General features: G+C 48.4%; 1 protein-coding gene across 1 annotated transcript in view; it reads right to left on the reverse strand.

The window, feature by feature from the left end:
* Positions 1-18,736, reverse strand: part of pigg (phosphatidylinositol glycan anchor biosynthesis class G (EMM blood group)) — an 87,008-nt gene that overhangs the window by 47,960 nt on the left and 20,312 nt on the right. The window contains exons 5-6 of the mRNA XM_086178691.1: positions 9,957-10,095; positions 3,883-4,095 (exon numbers count right to left, since the gene is read on the reverse strand). Of these exons, the coding sequence (XP_086034817.1) occupies positions 3,883-4,095; positions 9,957-10,095 (352 nt within the window). The remainder of the gene's footprint in view (positions 1-3,882; positions 4,096-9,956; positions 10,096-18,736) is intronic.

An 18,736-nucleotide genomic window follows, 5' to 3' on the forward strand; every position in this document is an offset into this window, starting at 1 on the left:
GACATGATCAATGATAGCAGTTCCTCTCTTTCCTTTTAATAACATGAAACGCCCGGCTGAATGGAAATTGATCCCCGGCTAACTTTGCGGATAATTACGAAGCTCTGCAGCTGGCGGAGCAGCCGCACGAGTTATTTCATCGCCGTGTGGCTGATGTGACCCCCTTATCATCGTATTTCAACCGTTCACTCGTTTGTCAGACATCCTAAGTAGGAGAAGGAAAGAGGTTTCCGTCACCGCTCAGGAGAACGGCGCTCCAGCCGTACGACATCACATCACGTCCCATCCAGAGTTGTTGTGAAGTGAAGCCACATCTCGACCAGGAAGTCGAACCTCTGCCGGGACCTAATGTTGTGGTCCAACAGTAACAAGATGGTGCTCCTCAAGGAGGCAACACTGTTTTGGAAGGAGAGTCCTGAGGATACCACCAGGAAAGAGGCTCGTGAAAAGGACGGCTGAAGAAAAGGGACATACCCAATAAATATCAGGTCAACACCAACCTCTGCATTCATTCATTCATTCATTCATTCATTCATAATTATCTACTGCTTATCCTGCACTCAGGGTTGAAGGGCTGCTTCATCTATCCAAGCTGCCCCACACAAACATTCACCCTCTCATAACAGGCCAGAAAGAGAAACAACCACTCACCCTCTCATTCACAAGTCATATAGATACATTCACCCTCTCATTCACACCTCATATGGACGAGCAACCATTCACTTGTCTGGACGATTCACCTCCTGCATGTGTTTGGACTGTGGGAGGAACGCGTAGAACCCTGAGGAACCCCACGCAGATACAGGGAGAACATGGAGACTCCACACAGGAAGGAATCCTGTGGGAATCCAACCAGGGATCTTCTGGCTGTGAGATCCAAGTGCTAAACATTGCCGCCAAACAATTGTAGGAAGAAGCTCCCCTACGTGTCGAACTCAACCCTTCGGATTGAACGTCCTCTAGTTCACATTATCTTCAAGTCCTCTCCATGGAGGTCCATGTAGTCCTGGGAGACAAGCGTCACAATCTGCTCTCTGTCAACTCTCTCAGGGTAAAGAGCCGTATGAGACCCACCGCATCACAAAGAAGTGAACGGACACGTGTTTTAATTACACTGTATTTGCAGTTAAACTGAGCCTGTTAGGACGGCGGCGTTCCCCCGGCCTCCTCAATTATTGATGTGAGCCGAATTAAAGCGGCCATTAAAGACGCCGCAACTCCATCCATCACTCCTTGGGACGTCCACTGGAAAGTGGGACGGCGTGGAAGTAGACGTCTGGAGAACCGGAGGCCATTGATACGCTGTCGTTCATTCATTGATCGACTCATTGGTTCGTTATCTGTGGCGCTTATCCGGCACACAGGAGGGCAGGGGCCAATCACGGCTCTCGCTATTCACGTCATATAGAGTTATACAACCCTTCACCCTCCTGGACACCTCGCCTCCCTTCCTTTTACCTCGGTTCCCACCCGCTGCCCTGCTCCGCCTCGGAGTGAGCGGGTGAGTGAGTGGATTCTTTGACTCTGATCGAGCGATTTCACAAAGGGGTGAAGCTGTCGAGCCTGAGACGGAGAGAGTCCGCCTGCCCAGCGGGAAAATGTCCGATTCTTAGACATCGTCCTGAAGAGAGGACGGTGTAGAGGCAAAAAGTCTAAATGGTGAGGAGGCAGGACAATAATAAGTCTTCTGAGATCGAATAAACGCGAAAAACCAGCCATGGCCAACAACAGTCAACATTGATCAGCGGTGATCGGCAGTCGTCTGCAATTAGAAACAAAGCTCAAGTCTCTATTCGGCCGAACAGGGTGAAGTCTCCTTACAGACTCCACCCCGAATGATGTTATAGGCAAGCTTATATAAAGAGACAAGCAGAAAAACAACACATTTTGTGCGTTTGTAAGTAAATTCCTCCATAGGTCCATTAGCATGCCCTTAACATACACAAAGTACATGTAGCGCAGGAACGATAAGACATGTCGAATGTTGCACAGCTGTTAACACAGCAAGGAAAACCCGAGTTTTCCCCACAGAAGGGAGGTTAAATTCAAAGCAGACCGCCCACGACCTTCTGTCTCATCGCAAACGCTAGCATGAATGACAGCCGGACGGCTAAACATTAGCATTGGTAATGGCAGCCACCGCTGGATCTCTCTGGCGGAGAGAGATGGAGATGGATAAGTCCGCCAAACATAGTGACCCGGGAGAGAAGTGAGCAGCAGGAGTCCTGGAGGACGTTCTGTGCAGCCTTCGCTCGCCTCGGATGTTTTGGAGTTGAGGAACGAAGGTCCCGGTGTTCTCGGACGCACGCGAGAAGGTCCAACGCCTCAGGTGTTTGTTTTTTTTTTTGTTTCCTTTTTGTGAAAGAACCCCAAAAGAACTTCCGAGAAGCAACTTCACAGGAAATTTCCATTCAGTGCATGGAAGATCTGCAGGAATGTAACAATGAGGACGTCGATGCAGAGAAGAAGGGATGAAATGAAAAGATTGTCCAAACCAAGGTCTTCTTCTTCTTCTTCCTTTCCCTGAGGAGTCACCACAGCCAATCACCAGCCACCAGCAAACGTCCTGTCCTCTTCCCCTCCAACCATAAACCTCCTCTCTGATCTTTTTCCAAACCTCCAACCTCAGCATCCTTCCACCCAGACCTTCTCCATCCCCCCTCTGTCCACGTCCAAACCATCTCAACGTGATTTTTTTCTCCAGAACATCTACCATGTGACAAAAAAGGTTTCTCTATGTTCCTCTGTAGGTGACGTGAGGTCTGCTGATGTTCTCCCACAGGAGAGCCATCTGGTGAACCTCAGCCATCCGCAGGTTACCACCGTGTTGGCGCACGTTCGAGCGTTGGATCTTTCATCCCGGGCGTGACGGCGCTCTCATATTAATCACAGCGTTTCAAGTTAAACGCTCCTCGAGGCTTTGATGAAGCCCACCACGCCGGATGAATAACGAAGAGCCGGACTTCTCCTCGCAGGAAGCCCATCTCCTGCCATTACTGAGGAGCACGTTTGCCCAGCAGAATACAAACGCCGGCGTCCGACACGGATCCCGGGCGTCCATCCGAGAACCGACGGTTACGCCTCTAAACTTCTCTTTCATCTCCACACCTTTGTCGAACATGTACAGCCATCTTAGATATTAAGCTATGCTCTTGTTGTTCGCAGCTCCCGCAACTGTCAGAAAATAACAAAATGGACAAAGCAGACGGCGGACGCTCCGACCAAACAGCACAGTGACCTTCTCCAGGACGGGCTGAGAAATACTAAGAATAATGATAAAACTACAGGTCAGTGACTGGAATGATAGCTCATCAAGGAGACGCTGCATGAGTTAGTAAGAATGCACTGACATATCAACGGCAGGATTTAGGGCAGGGCAACACACACACACACACACACACACACACACTAAATATACCCTGCATAGCGTCTTAAGCCTTAAATCTTTTTCCATGATTGAAAAGTGTGATGCGTAATTTGAAATTAAAATGACGAGAAAATTTGTTCATTCCTCATCCACGCCGCTTATCCTACACTCAGGGAGCCTATCTCCGCTGTGATTGGCTGAGAGGTGGGCTTAACACAGGAACACATTTGGAGACGTCAACCATTCACACGTCTGGACAATGTAAGGTCTCCAGTGAATCTCTGCAGGAGGAACCACGGGGAGAACATGGAGACACCACCTGGTGGGAACCAAACCAAGGAGCTTCTAGCTGAGAGGTGACGGGGGCTAATCGCTAAATCCATATATATGCCCCCCAAAAAATGGGGTAAAAACATCTTTTTAATCTGCTCAGATCAGGCCGGTGATTTTCAAAGAAAAAAAAAAAAATCCCAATTCAGTGTCCAGATCGGAGCATACGACTCTGGAGGACCTACCTTTCTTGTAGGTCGGCATGCTGTCCCTGAGCAGGCAGCTCAGCTGGTGGCCGTTGAGGTGCAGGAAGCGCAGCTGGTCCCGGAGGGAGGTTTCCTCCAGCACGCCCGGGATGAGGCGGCCCACGCTGTTCTGGGATATGGGCAGGCCAAAAGCCAGGGCCAGGGTGGGGGTCAGGTCCACCTGCTCCACCACACCGGGCTTCTCCATCCCCGCTAACAGGACAGAAACAGAAGAAACAACAGGGGGCATTTAGGTATGCATGAGGACCAACAGCTCCGGGGGATGTGCTTCTGCAGGAGGGAGCCGGGCCGTCCCGGAAAAGATCGGACATATTTACCCGGTGCGGTCAAACACTGCATCGCTTTGCAATTTGGAAAATAAATATTTAAAAGCAAAGAAGAACTAAGAGAAAGCCTCTATATTAATCACCAGGGTTGTTGGGCTGCATGAGCAGGATGGAGGACGGACTCGCAGCTAATCTGCGGCCGCAGTCTGTATTTGTTTCCCATATAATGTACGACGTGGTTGTCGGCGGTTCGCCGCTTTACTCAACAGTGTTTTATCACGCTGGAAAACAAAAACAACTAAAAGCTGCAGTCTAAAGTATGTTCTGTTGTTTTTTGCTTGAGACAGAATGTGAAACCAAAGCCAAACCTAGAAGCAGCATCAGGTGCAGATGGACCAAACCGCTGGAACTCAAGCCATTTGCACAGAGAAAGATCACTATTGGAACTGGCGGGTTGGCTCCACACACACACACACACACACACACACACACACACACACACACACACACACACACACACACACACACACACACACACACACACACACACACACACACACGGCAGCAGAGCTTGCATGGAAGGTGCTTGGTGAATGTCTTGATATGAAGTGTGAATGAGAGGGTGAATGTAGTTTTTGTCTATATGACATGTGAATGAGTGAGTGATTACTTCTAAGTCTCCATAAGAAGTGTGAATGAGTGTGTGAATGGTTGTCTGTTACTATATAATATGCAAATGACAGGGTGAATGTGCTTTTTCTCCGAATAACTCGTGAATGAGAGGATGAATTACTGCATGTCTCTATATGACATGTGAATGGGTGAGTGAATGCTCGTATGTCTCCTTATGACGTGAATTAGAGGGTGAATGTAGTTTTTCTCTACATGACTCATGAATGAGAGGGTGAATGGTTGTATGTCACTATAATATAGAGGTATACCGTAATTTCCAGGTTATGGAGCACACCTGAATATAAGCCGCACCGGCTAAAATTAAACAAAGGAATGTGTACATATATAGGCTGTTCTTGTCTGTAAGCTGCACGTATCTACATTGTAACATGAGAAATTTGCTCAAGAACATTTTATTTTAATTTTTAAGAAAGCACATACCGGTAACATCCAGAAATACTCTTTTGTGGAAATTCTTTTTTTTCCAAAATGGTGCCTGCAACACGGCTGATGAATAGATGAATAATAAATAACACAAGGAAAAGCCCATCTATCCATCCATTTTCCATCCCCGCTTTGTCCTACTCCAGATGATCGCTAACTTTGTCTTCCTCCCGCGCACTCAAACCAGTAAAGTTGTCTTCTTAAGTGCCGTAATTGAACGGCCTCAGAATTTCACGGTAATTTCATTGGTCCCATGTGACGAGGTTAAATGTTTTGGCGGCGTGAAGCTCGTTAGCGAGAAAAAAAAAAAATCCATATATTAGCTGCATCAGTGTTAAAGCCGCAGAGTTCAAAGCGTGTGGAAAAAGGAGCGGCTTATAATCCAGAAATGATGGAAGGTGCCGATAATAAATGAATTAATTAAATGAAGACGACACAACGTCTTTGCAGTCCAGACGAGACCATGAGGAGGCTGCTAGGTTTCCCTGCCGGTTATGAGCCTCTGTGTGTGTGTGTGTGTGTGTGTGTGTGTGTGTGTGTGTGTGTGTGTGTGTGCGTGTGTGCATGTGTTTAGTGTTTATCATTGGAGAACAATCCATCCAAACGGTGGGTTTGACTGTTGCAGATGGAGGTGATTCGCGGGCGTCGGAGCCAAGCAGAGGGACAGAGGAGACAGAGGAGCCCCGGAGCCATGAGCTAATTGGTTAATTACGGCAAAGTAATTGGGAGCATTATTCACTTTATATGAAAGGGAGACAAAATCTGCGGAAAGGCGAGAGCTGGTTTGTATGACTATCATGGCGCAAGGGGCTTCTTCAGCAAAGCACGACTGACGGGTGCGTTGATGAGTTAGCTACTTTTCTACTTTGAGTGTTGGATATGTTTCCAAATGGCAGCTGGATCTCATCCCGGTGCGCTTGACAAAAAAAAAGATTCTATAATCGCTTCTGCAATGGAGAAAGAGAGTTCACGAGACATTTAGAGATTCTCACTTTGGGAACTTTTCGGGGAATCTTGTCAGGAACCGGGCTGTTTCTCGGTGGATTCAAACAGCAGAGGAGCCAGGGAGCTTGGATTTTTAAAAGCTATCCTGGTCACTGCTCTGATGTTTTCTCGGACAAAATGGACAGGAGCGGCGAGAAATTGGTCAACTGAGATGTCCGAGCTCTTCTGGCCTTCTACACACAGAGGGGCTTCCAGGGCTCGCAGAGGAACATCTACATTTTAGACCAGAATAAGTGCGCTAACGGCTAACGGGATTCTTCACACTGTGAAGAGTGCAGGAAGAAGATAAAAACACTCCAACCATCTGATAGTCCATGGTTATTACCTCCGCAGTGTCCACATATTCTTCCTCCTCTTCTTCATCGCTGTTTTGGAGTATTGAGCTGAAGGGGCACTGTGGTCCCTCACCGTCTTTGGGAACGCGAAACTGAAACGTGCCCCCCGGAAGGGGCTACTTCCTGGAACCCAATTCGAGCCGGACTTTTCTTGGAAGCGGCTCACGTTATTGGAGAGCTGCCCCGGATTGTCCGTTGGCATTCTGGCAGGAGATACGTGTCATGACTCAGTCAAACTATGACACACAGTCGGCGCTGATTCACGGATGATGGAGCCACATATTACGGCGCCAGATGCAGCGCAGCGTCAACTCCCAGACGTTCCCCGAAATGTGAAACGACCTCTTTCATCCTGATTTCCAGAGCGGCGGCAACCACGCAGAATGCCCCGCGTGAGTCTCTCCTGCAGGAAACACCTGACGTTCGCTGAGAGGAGGCCTGAACCCACGTGGCCGTCAAAGTATCCGAGAAAAACATTGCATCTCGTTGCACCATTTCCGCCACGGGCTTCGAGTCTCTGTGACGTTCTCGACGTCGCCGGTTTCCCTCGGTCTCCGCTGCAATACCTCGTATACAAAAATAAATAAACTAGCACAAGGGTCGAGATAGGGATGTAAACAACCGCTGTCTGGCTTCTGACGCGCACAGCGCCTAATTAAAAAGGAACTAATCCTCAAGGTCCGGCAATGTCAGCGGCAGATTGGGCCAATTTGCAGGAGGGGAGCTCAGGAAGCAGCGCTTTCCCACCAGCGGGGCTGAACGGCGGGGCGGAGGCACGGAGTCACTCCCGGGACTCCGGGACGGTCCAACTTAGTCCTTTTTAATAAAAACAACAAGCAGCTGAGCTTTCCGGTGACCTCCAATCAGAAATAAGACCGCGAGCTGGAGGAGCGCCAAAGGGCAGGTATTACTCCGTCCACATATACATGGGAGTCGTCGGGACGGCTGAGCGATGGAGGAGCTGCGTTACAATTAGACTTAGCAGCAGGTCCCTGATTCACCCTGACGCTCTCGCCTGCATACCAAACCTGTTTGTTATTGCCGCCGTCTACCTGCTTATTTATTTTTGAGTGGAGGAGAATTACAGCCCTCTCTCATCTCTCTCTCACGGCACCCACATATCGACAAGTATCAATTTCCTGACCGCCGCGGCCTTGTTTCATCCCAGTGCTGGCCGGCGGCGCCGCGACCTCACAAATTGTGCCTGTGAATGCATGATTATGTCTAATCGTGGCGGCGGCGCGCACCCATGACGTGACCGAACGCATGTTCGACACGTCTGTCGAGTCGGTCGTCCGTGAGAGCACGTCCGGCTTCATACGTGTGCGGCGAAAGCTCAAGCGGCTTCTTTCGTGCGCTTTCGCAAGCTGGCTCATCTCAACAGATGTTCCCCAAAGGGGATCATTCATCTCAATCTTTGCAATTACTTTGGCCACATGTTGGCGTCTGTGGATGGGCGAGACATCGGGAAAAATCACTCGCTCCCTCACACGGCGTTAACCAGACCATCGGGCGAGTCTTGAGGTTAACTCCCTTGCCCGAGGACACTTCTGCATGCGGACAGGAGGAGCCGGGGATTGAAACCCCAAACTTCCTATTGGAGGAGTACCTGTTCTACCAATTACTGTTTGGTTTTGACGGTGTATCACAAAACGTTGAGCTTGTTTATTCATTCATCCATCTCGGATCCCAGCTCTTCATCTAAAAATGGTCTTCCTACCGGGGCCACCACGGCTGACACACAACCGGAATCACAGCCGTTAGCCGATTGGTTGACAACCCGACGAAGATATTGACATTTTTAAATAAAACACGGGAAGATCTGAGGCAGCCGTTAGCTTGTTCGGGGCGATGCCGCCGAACTGATCCAGGCCATCTTTCGCGCTCACTACGTCCAAAATCTCCTGTCATACAAATAACTTAAAGAGAAATTCAGAGAAATTGCCCGTGACCTCTGACCCTAGCATCACATCATTTGGCACGTCTATATCAATATATTAAAAAACCCTGCTGAAGTTGGGATTTGGCAGCCGTGGCTGTGGCGAGTGCTTTCAAATGACGCTCCCGACCTCATTCAGGCGTTCTTTGGTCATCGCTGCTCTGAGAACGGTAGAGGGTGGAGAAAAGAAAGGAATCTAGTCCATAAGTCTGCACCACACAGGATTCCTACCAAAAACATCCACGTAATACCTTATATATAAACATATATAATCAGGGAGCGCCAGATAGAGGTGCGTGAAGTGTCCGACGAGAATGGAATCCATTGTGCACAACTTTCTGAACCCTTAGAAATGCATAGTTGGGTTTGGTCGGAGCAGGCCGCTGACAGCCTATCCTCCCTGCCCGGCCCTCCTGGACGTCCACCTGGACGCTCCTTTGTCACCCTTGTGAGGAAAATCATGGCCGAAGTTTCAATTTGCATCGAAAAACAGATACAACGGGCCGCCGTGGGTCCATCTCCGTGATGCGAGCCGGGGCATTATTTACATTTAAAATATTTTCTTGTATTTCGAAACATTGCCTTGCAGTGATTTTACGTTCGTCTATGGAAGAGACAGGAAGCGGAGCTGGAGGTGGCAGAGAGGAAGATGTGGAGCGACCACTTTTGGAGCGAGGAGGAACGAGTCTGTCGCCGATGGACCGAGATGGTTTGGACACGGACAGAGGAGGGACGGTAGAAAGACGCCGGAGTGGAAGAGGTGGTTTATGAATGGAGAGAAAGAGGACAGGAGGTTAGTTGATGTGAGAAAAGAGGGTCGGTAACATCCAGACAGTCAGACGCAGCTCCATCCCGGTGTCTAATTCCCGTATTTATAATAAACACAACCCATCCACTTTCTTTGGACGCGTTTCATTAGTAAGGACAGGAAACGCATATCCGCTCTCCCTCGTCTGCGCTCGCTCAAAACTTTTATCATTTGAAAACAGTCCTCTCGCTTGGCGAATCATCCAAGCCCGAGGAACCACGGGAGGTACGGCGAGCTCGCGCAACCAGCCGCTCTCCATTAACATGAGTGGTCTATAAATATAGTTTTAAAAAAAAAAATCCACGGCTGAGAGAGAAGCAATTATCGCAATCACACCTTCACGCCGCACCGCGTTTACCAGAGCAGAGTTTTTGTTCTACCGCCGCCCATTCCATGAACTGACTGACATGTATGTGAACAAGTTAGACAAAGATTTTCTATCAGTTGTTCCCGTGTCCCGCAGGGCGAGCGCCATCAGTTCGCCGTGGAGTTGTCCTGACCCTCGGGAACACAGCGGCGCACTGGTCTGTCGGTGGGCGCGGTAGAACCCGAGGACGGCGGGCGAGAAGATTCGGCGGGCTCACCTTTCCTCCTGAAGGCCGGGCTGATGAGCACCAGCGGCGTGTTGACCTCCGGCTCCGATGAGCCCCCGTGGCTGCCGGTCTCCGACATGCCGTGGTCTCCACACAGCACCAGCAGGTAGGGCAAGGAGCCCTCCGCCTCCTGGGGGAAGGCAAGTGCAATTCTACCGTCAACAACAAATTTGTGAGGTGCCAACAAGTCACGGAAGACATACCCAAGAGGCTCAAGGCTCATTTATGCCAGCGTTATTTACGTGTACTTTCCGAACCCATGTGTACTTTAGGGTTGTTGAGCGTCACGTCCAATCGAGGGCAGTGCAGCTTTCCGAGCTTCTAATTTCTGAACTTCAGACAACAAACATGGCGACGGGGAGTTCTCCTCCCCAGTTACATCGACGCCGTGTTGTCGTCTTCTTCTTCCCTGTTTCCCTAGATAGTCGCACTTGAACATACCGCAACACTGCGACTTACGTCGGGGATGCACCCTTTGTTTGGCTACGTGTCTGTTAGCTCCCCTGAGAACGTCCAGGATTACAAGGAAATGACTGACGGTTTGAAAATGACGGTCTTATATTGTTGACAACATACTACTTGTGAAATGGAATTCATGGTAAACATCTCTAAGCCAGCCATTTGCAGTAGGACGAGGTGATGGAATGATGTGCGTGGAATCAGATATGCAAGTGGCAACTTGGCAAGGTTTTTTTTTCCAGAATGAAATGAAAGAATCTGCAAAGCTGTGATGGATTTTAATGCTTTAAATTCTCCCACCGAGGACAAGCTCAGCCCGAGTCTTTGTGTGTCGTTGCTCGCACCTTTCCGGCAGATAATCAGCACGATGAAGAGGAATCTGAATATCGAGATGTTGGTGTTTTGAATACGGCACACAATGCGACGTATAAAGACACGGGATTAAAAAGTTTGTTGAGCCTGACAGACTTTGATCAAGCTCGGCTCCATCCATTAACGATTCTCTTTCAGCTCGACGAACGAGAACACGCCATTAATGGCAAATTTGACCAGGGGGGCCTTCTGAGACTGAAAACATGACTGCAGATGTTAACAAAACCTAAATCCTGCCACCTTTTCAAGGGACTCTTTAGCTCTAGTGTTGTCGTACATAGAAAGATATCAAAATCATGGAGTAAGAAAAAAGACCGAACCGATGGAGGTAAGCAAGCAAATACGACTTCTGGCTTTGGATAGGTGACACATCTTCTGCTTTAGGACTGAATCGTTCATACAGACGCTGGAAAGTTCACTGAAAGGAATAGCTTGTTCACAAAGTGAGGTGAGATGAAGTTGCAGTGGGGAACGACTCAAGAGCCCCAACCAAACCCGGTGTACTGAGCCTCCGAAAGCCCTCGCCCCCAAAATGGTCTTGACCCGACGTTATCGACACTATGTTCCTGGCAGGTATGTCCACTGTAAGTCCATGGTCTTTTACACTCAAACCATCCGAACATGGATTCAATTTCAATGTGAGGCGAAGGGGCAGCCATGGGGATCAAACCGCCAACCGTCCGATTGTACGGGCGCATTAGCCGATCCCTCATCCAGCTGCAGTGTATGGAAACCCTCGAGCGGGTATTGCACGTACTCGCGGATTTCCTTGAGCATTTGGGTGAGCCTGAGCTTCCAAACTCAGCTCAGACAATATGCGAGCTAAGCAGCCTCTTTGGACACATCTGCTAAAAATAAAGCGTGATGTAAAAAGCCCCTTTCGCAGTAAAGGATCTTTTTGGAGTTCCTAGAACCTTTTCAGTAACTGGGCTGTTTCTTGGTGCATTGGGACAGCAGAGGACCTTGGACCTCAGCTCATAGAATCGTCTTCAGAGCTCCTACTCCCAGGCAGGGTCTTTTTATGGTGGGTTCTTGGTAGAACTCATAAGCCAAACACATGACCCAGACACTTCCAGATACTAACTAACCATATTTTAAGACCTATCCTGTCACCGGTTAGATGTTTTTGGGCCAAAAATGGGCAGAAGCAGTGAGAAATGGAGTGATGAAGAGGTCCGAGCTCTTCTGTCCCGCTCCACCTCAGAGGGGTTTCCAGGGCTCGCAGAGGAACATCTACAACATCAGAATTCCACCAGCAGGGTTCTTCACACGTCGAAGCGGTGCAGGGAGAAGATAAAAACACTCCAACCATCTGCTAGTCCATGGTGTTTATTCCATGAATTCCATGCTGTCCATGTCGTCTCCTTCTTCGCTGGTTTGTTTTGAGAGTGGAGCTGAAGGTGCACGATGCAGGCGCCTCATTGCACCTTCCCCACCGCGGTCCTCCACTGCTTGTGGGAATGCAAAACTAAAAAATTCCCCTGGAGGAGGCTACTTCTTGGAACCAAATTCAAGCTGGAGAGTTCTTAGAAATTTTCTGTCTGAAAGCAGCTGTGGTTGTTTCTCCAAGTTAACTTTCAGTGGGCTATCCGGGGGGGGGCTTTCGTAGACTTAGAAAAGGCCGCAGGAGCAGCATGGAGTTGTTTAGCTTGGAAATATTTGGTTTAGCACGTCGTCAGCCGTTAATGAGTCAAGCTGCAATGTTATTTTTCTGAGTGCATTGAGAACTAAAAACCTTCATCTGACCTTCAATTGGCCTGGGGGCTAAGAAACCAAGAACTATTCTTTAATTCAGCTCATTCTCAAAAAAAAAAAAAAAAAAAAAAAAAAAAACACAAACCAACCAAGAATGAAAAACACGGACCAAAGTCCATTTTCTGATTCGTGCAACAAACCTCACAGATCAAAGCTGCATTTCCCTTTCATAGTTATCATTAAACGCAGGCTCCCTTCACACATCGGCATCCAAAAGCATCTCGGACGAGGCAAAGTCTGCACATCACAAGGCCACGCCACTTTCTCTAATCGGTAAAATAAAAAAGGTGATCCAAGAATTGCTCAATCACTGATGAGCCTGGAAAGCGCTCAACATACTTAGCTTAAAGTAATTACACTGAGATGTTTTGACCACATGGATGTCCTGTTGGGAAAGACCTTCTGAATGGATGGGATGGATCCTGGGGCGCCTTCCCCAATCTGATCCATATGGAGTGCACTGGGTTCATGTCAACATCATGAGTGTTCTTGTCTTGCCCCCCCAAAAATGTTTTCTTCAATGCCTATTGATGTGATTTAATCAAAACACCAATGATGATAATACATAACTCAGTCCTGGTGGTGATGTTGGCTAATACCGAGAATATGAAATGCAACACAAACACCGATATCTTTCACTATATATTACATGAAACATAAACATGTGATCCAAAGTCAGTTTGTTGTTAATATTTTTATTGTTTTGCCGTCCGTAATCTACATACTGAAGGGAGCAGGGTTTCCCCATTGTTATATTTATTGTTGTTTCTTTGGGCATGTAATATTGCTATTAACTAGGATTTTATATTTGCTTGTTCAATCCAGACCGACACCGTCTCCATCAAGGGTTCCCGTGCAGGTGAAGGAGCTGCAGCCACAACTCAATTCACATGCAGCGCTTCGTGCCCGAAAATCAGCTCCATGACAGATTCTGGGCCAGTTTCAGAGGGCGACCTTCGAATGTATCCCGCGGTCTAAACAATTTAAAAAAGGAGGGAGGCAGATTCAAGATGATCCGGGGAACACGGAGGTGAAGAGATGTCATCCTTTGGAGGATTGTGACATATTCAGATCCCATTAAAGAGCGAGGACTGGGATTGGTTTCCACAGTTAGCGAGACGCTTTATTGACCGCCATGCACTTGTACCCCTTGTTTACTGTATCCTCTCCCATTGCAAAACAAAAATAGCAGTTCTGATAGGGAAATGAAGATGCCCGTCCAGCCTTATCTGGCAGGCAGACACACGGAACAGTGAGTGAAAATTATCAACCCCCCCGAAAAAAAGGCTAATATCTGGAGCTGAATGCAAATCACTCTGACAAATATTGGCTCCATCACGTACACACACAGCGTGCAAATCAGCAGGAAATGACAACAAGCCGGGTGCAAAACACCACAGCTGACAATGACCACCTCCTAACACACAAAACCAGCATACAGTAACACACACACACACACACACACACACACACACACACACACACACACACACACACACAGAAGCAACAGCCACTACGCAACAATGTGGGCATTGAACACACACTAACGTGTGGTGTGACAGTGCAAACACAGAATGGTGGAATTGCATGCCTGTGTATTGTAATGAGCGCCGAGTTACTCCGACTTTGCACTGGCTACCACTGTTGCTGGAGACGGCAGCCGAGCGCCGCACACTCCACGCCGTCCGCTGACCACACCTCAGGCATTTCAGTGGTAATAATGGGAGGACTTTGCTGAACTGGCAGACTTTCAAAGTCCAACCTTTGGCCTGATGGTCCTTCTTTGTACAGACAAGCTACCAACATTCCAACAGCGAAGCTTTGCACGGCAAAAGGGAAGGTTTCACATTCTTGTTGGTGCTGTCTCTGCAGATGCACCAAAAAAAAAAAAAAACATCCGTCAGAGTGAAAACCCAAACCCAAGGCTGATGAGACAACATCGAGGATAGAATCATTGAGCGATTCCAGTCACATAGACAAGTGGTTTCCAAATTTTAGGAGTTCAAGTCCTGCATCCCCTAACTCCCCACAGGTGATGGTGCCGCGCAAATGGTACATTAATATTACTCATTGATGCTACCACTTATAACCCACTGCTGCTGCTGATACATTATTCATCTTGGAGGAAGCGGGTGACACCGTGGAGTTTCCATTTGTTCCTGCTCGTGCAGGTAACATTTCGGAAAACACTCATGATTCACTCCTCATTCCGGTGTAAACAAAAAACAGACTTGTAGGCTTTTTAATATTTCCCTTTGAATGCAGACCAGTGGACAGGTTATTGACGGCATCGGCGGTCTGTTTTTCGCCTTCGTCCGTGCAGTTATATTATTGATCCCGATCCAATTTGGCCACAGCAAATAAGTCGCAACATGCTAGCACACTGATGCAATACACTCTTTCATTCACTCATTCATTATCTATACCACACAGAGACTAATGACAGTTCACCATCTCATTTAGACATCTGACAGACATCCATCCATTCTGGCCAGTGTGTAGGGTCTCCAGTGAAGCTTCTGCATGTGTCTGGACTTTGGGAGGAACCCGGAGAACCCTGAGGAACCCCACGGAGACACAGAGAGAATATGGAGACCCCACACAGGAAGGCCTCCCTGTGGGAATCCAACCATGGACCTTCTTGCTTTGAGGAGGAGGAGGAGCTAACGGCTGCGCTATTTGCTCCTCCTCCTCATTCCAGGCTGAAACGGCCACAAAGATAATGAGAACTTCACCGACCTACCAAGAGGTGGTTGCTTCTATTTGAAATATGTCTGGCTGAATCTCGACGCTCTGACCGCTGCAACGATGACTCACGTACAAGCAATTTAAAAAAGAAATAAATAAAAACACTATGCGGGATTACTTCCTCGCAGCTAGATTCTGATTGGATGCCACCCGTGTTGTTTTGTGTCGGAGGGTCTGGTTCGGCACGGCACCAGTAATGCAATTCCATTTTTTTTTCTAATCAGCCAAAGAGGGGAAATGTGGACAATCGAGCCCTTGCGGACAAACCTTTACGTTTTTGCATTGAACCGTGAGGAAGAAGCGGGGAAGGGGGAAAAAAAAAAAAAGACTGATGACGCATTAAAGAAAACATGTGCAACAAAGACTGGCTCTCCTCGGGGTGTGTAGGTGATGAAGTCGGAGAGCAAAGGGGGAGGTAACCCCCGGGGTGCGCTCACTGCTCGCAACACAAACCTTGGAAAAGACTCCAATGGATGTAAGAGCAGTGTGAGACGTGGCAGCTCATCATTCAATGGCAGCTTGGCTCCTTTGCCATCCAGGACATGTTTAGACTCGGGCTTTATCTCTGGGACACGTTTGAGTTTGGCAGGCGTCGGCGGTAAAAAATCCACAGGCGTCCTTTCATGAAATACCAGTCTCATCTCTGAACGGATTAGAAAAGATCTATAAGTGTACTGCTGTAATTTGGACATGCGGAGTCAAGAGCTCCCAAAAAGGATTGGCTACTTCGGCCTAAAACAAGAGTAAATGTGCAGTGCGGTGCTGCGCGGCCATTGGTTAGCTTTGGCACGGATCGCCGGTTTGATTAAGACTAGTCTTGTGATTTGTAACTTGAAGTGAAGCTTCATCTGAGATCTCATTGGGGACGTAGCAGGGCCCAAACTGTTGTTGGCATCAACGGTATGCTCGTGTCAATGCAACCCTGTGGTTCATTTGGGAGTCTTCCCGTGGTGGGTGACGGGCACGAGATGAGATATGAATCACGCCACCTCCATATTTAGAGTTTTCCTTTCCAGTAAGGCTTGGCATAACTGAACGCCAAACTTGGCAGGGGGGCAACTGGACCTCTTGTTGAGGCGTGTTGTTGGCCCAGTGCAGAAGGTACTCAAAATGATACTAAAGAACGACATTTAAAAAAGGGATGAAGATGTGGAGGTTCCCCTTTGGGAGTGAGGAGGATCAGGAAGGAGTCCATCAAGGGGACAGCACATGGTAGATGTTCTGGAGATAAAGTCCCACTGAGATGGTTTGGACATGGACAGAGGAGGGTTGGAGAAGCTCTGGGAAGAAGGATGCTGAGGTTGGCAATACAGAGGAAGACCAGAAAGGAGGTTTATGGGTGGAGGGGAAGAGGACAAAAAGTTCGCTGGAGACAGGTGATTGGTTCTGGGATAGATGAGGGGAGATGATTGGCTGTGGTGACCCCTCAAGGAGCACCCAGGAAAGGAAGAAGAAGACTTTGTAATGGACAATCTTTTCATTTCATCCCTTTTTCTCTGCATTGACTTCCTCATTGTTACATTCCTGCAGATCTTCCATGCACTGAATGGAAATCTAATGTGAAGTTGCTTCACGGAAGATCTTTTGGAGTTCTTTCGCTACAAAAAAACACTTGGCACTTTGTTCATTCCTGGTCCCCTGAACAAAAATCTTCTTGTCATGGCAACTGGACAACTGAAGAAGCCTCTCAGATGACGGGTGACACATCTTCAAGCGAAGAATTTGGAGTCCGGTTGCCAAGACGAGAAGATTTTGATAAGAATTCCTCACAACCTGGACGACCGAGAACCTCCACAGACACCAGAGAGGAAGTTAATGGGGGAAGGAGGACAGGATGTTAGTTGGTGCGACAGGAGAGGATACATAGAATGGGCTTGGATGGAAGATGATTCTCTGGGGTGTCTCCTGAAAGGGGCAACCTACAGGAGAAGAAGATTGTGAAGTTGACACCAATGGACGGAGGAGGGACGGTGAAGATCTGGGTAAGAGGAAGACCCAGATCTTGGAGGGAAAAACGACAGGAAATAAGCTGCTGTGCGAGGAGGAGGTAAGATGGAAGCAGATGGTGGCCCCTGAAGGAAGCAGCCCAAAGAATCAGAAGAAGATGTTTCACTTTTCTATGCAAACCTACCGCTGTTCCACTTTCCATGCCTCTGCGTCACTCTTATTTTAGACCGACCTCTCGTGAACAAACCGCAGCAGCTGGGCTCCACCCCTCCCCGTTCTCTAAACAGTCTGCGCCGCCGTTCGGCTGAACGACAACAACAACACCGGTGTGGAACACGTTGGGCTTCTTCGCCCAAACAGCTGAAGCCGGCGCCGCATATGTTATTATACAAAAACTTAATATAAGCCGGCACCGGGGAAAGTGATTGATCCTCCGACCCGCATGTCGGGATGTCAGAGTCACGGCGGGGAGCCGGCGACTACCTGCTGTTTCAAACGCGAAGCGTCGCCGCGTTTCTCCGCGCGACGCCTCCTTTGACGAGTCAGATCCGACCACAACAGGCCCTTCACAACTCCATCTCCGCGTCGCCTTGTGTTATAAACAGTTCTTAAGTTTGCCCATTCAGAGTCACGTCAAGTTACGAATGTGAAAGCTAATGAGATATTAAAATGCCGCTCTGCTCTCCCCTCGCGCTCTCTCCTCTCTGCGCGTGTGATTTCGAAACCTCTGTCAGGATTTCTTAAAACCAAATTAAAATGAGCCCATTACTGTGGCATTGTTTCCCATATTGCCCCGGTAATGAGTCATTGTTGTGATTCGGATGTTTCAAAGATCCGCGCTGCTCGGTGAATCCTGAATCATCGGCTGTTTGTTTTTTTTTTTGTTTTTTTTTTTCGCTTTCTTATTATTGTTGTGCATCCAGATGCAAAGTGAATCATCTCGGCAGATGGATGCGAACCCCGGGACGTGTGGTTCTCCTTCACATTCTTCAGTTTCCCCAGCAAAGCGGAATTCTTCAGGGGGGGGGGGGGAAATACAGCCAAATATACACCTGTTGTTTTTTTTTTTTTTTAATCCTTTTATTTGTTAATGGACCAAAATGGCATTTCATGAGCCGAAGCTGCCGGATGAGGGTTCATGTCAAAGACCTGCCGACGGAGGCGGCGGCTCGTTGGGCTGGGGTCTGCCGAAGTCCTCGGCTCGGCGGTGAAAGCTGTCAGAATAAAAGCCTACACCTGAACGAACATCGGCTGCTATTTCAGGCAGGCTCTCGCTTTTTGTTTCCGCGGGGTAGAGACAGATGTTCGTTCGTTTATTTTCTATCCCGCTTGTCAGGGTCACAGAGGGGTCATCGGGTAGAAGGCGGGCTCTGCCTGGACTCGCAAATCCATCGCATTCACCCTCTCCTCCGCACCTCATGCAGAGACCTACAACCATTCACTCTTTCATTCACTTCATTGAGACCTAAAACCATTCGCAGGGTGTCCGG

The sequence above is a fragment of the Fistularia commersonii genome, chromosome 31, assembly GCF_037954325.1.
Source record: "Fistularia commersonii isolate RoL2024-O1a breed Wild chromosome 31, RoL_Fcom_v1.0, whole genome shotgun sequence".
Lineage (NCBI taxonomy): Eukaryota > Metazoa > Chordata > Actinopteri > Syngnathiformes > Fistulariidae > Fistularia > Fistularia commersonii.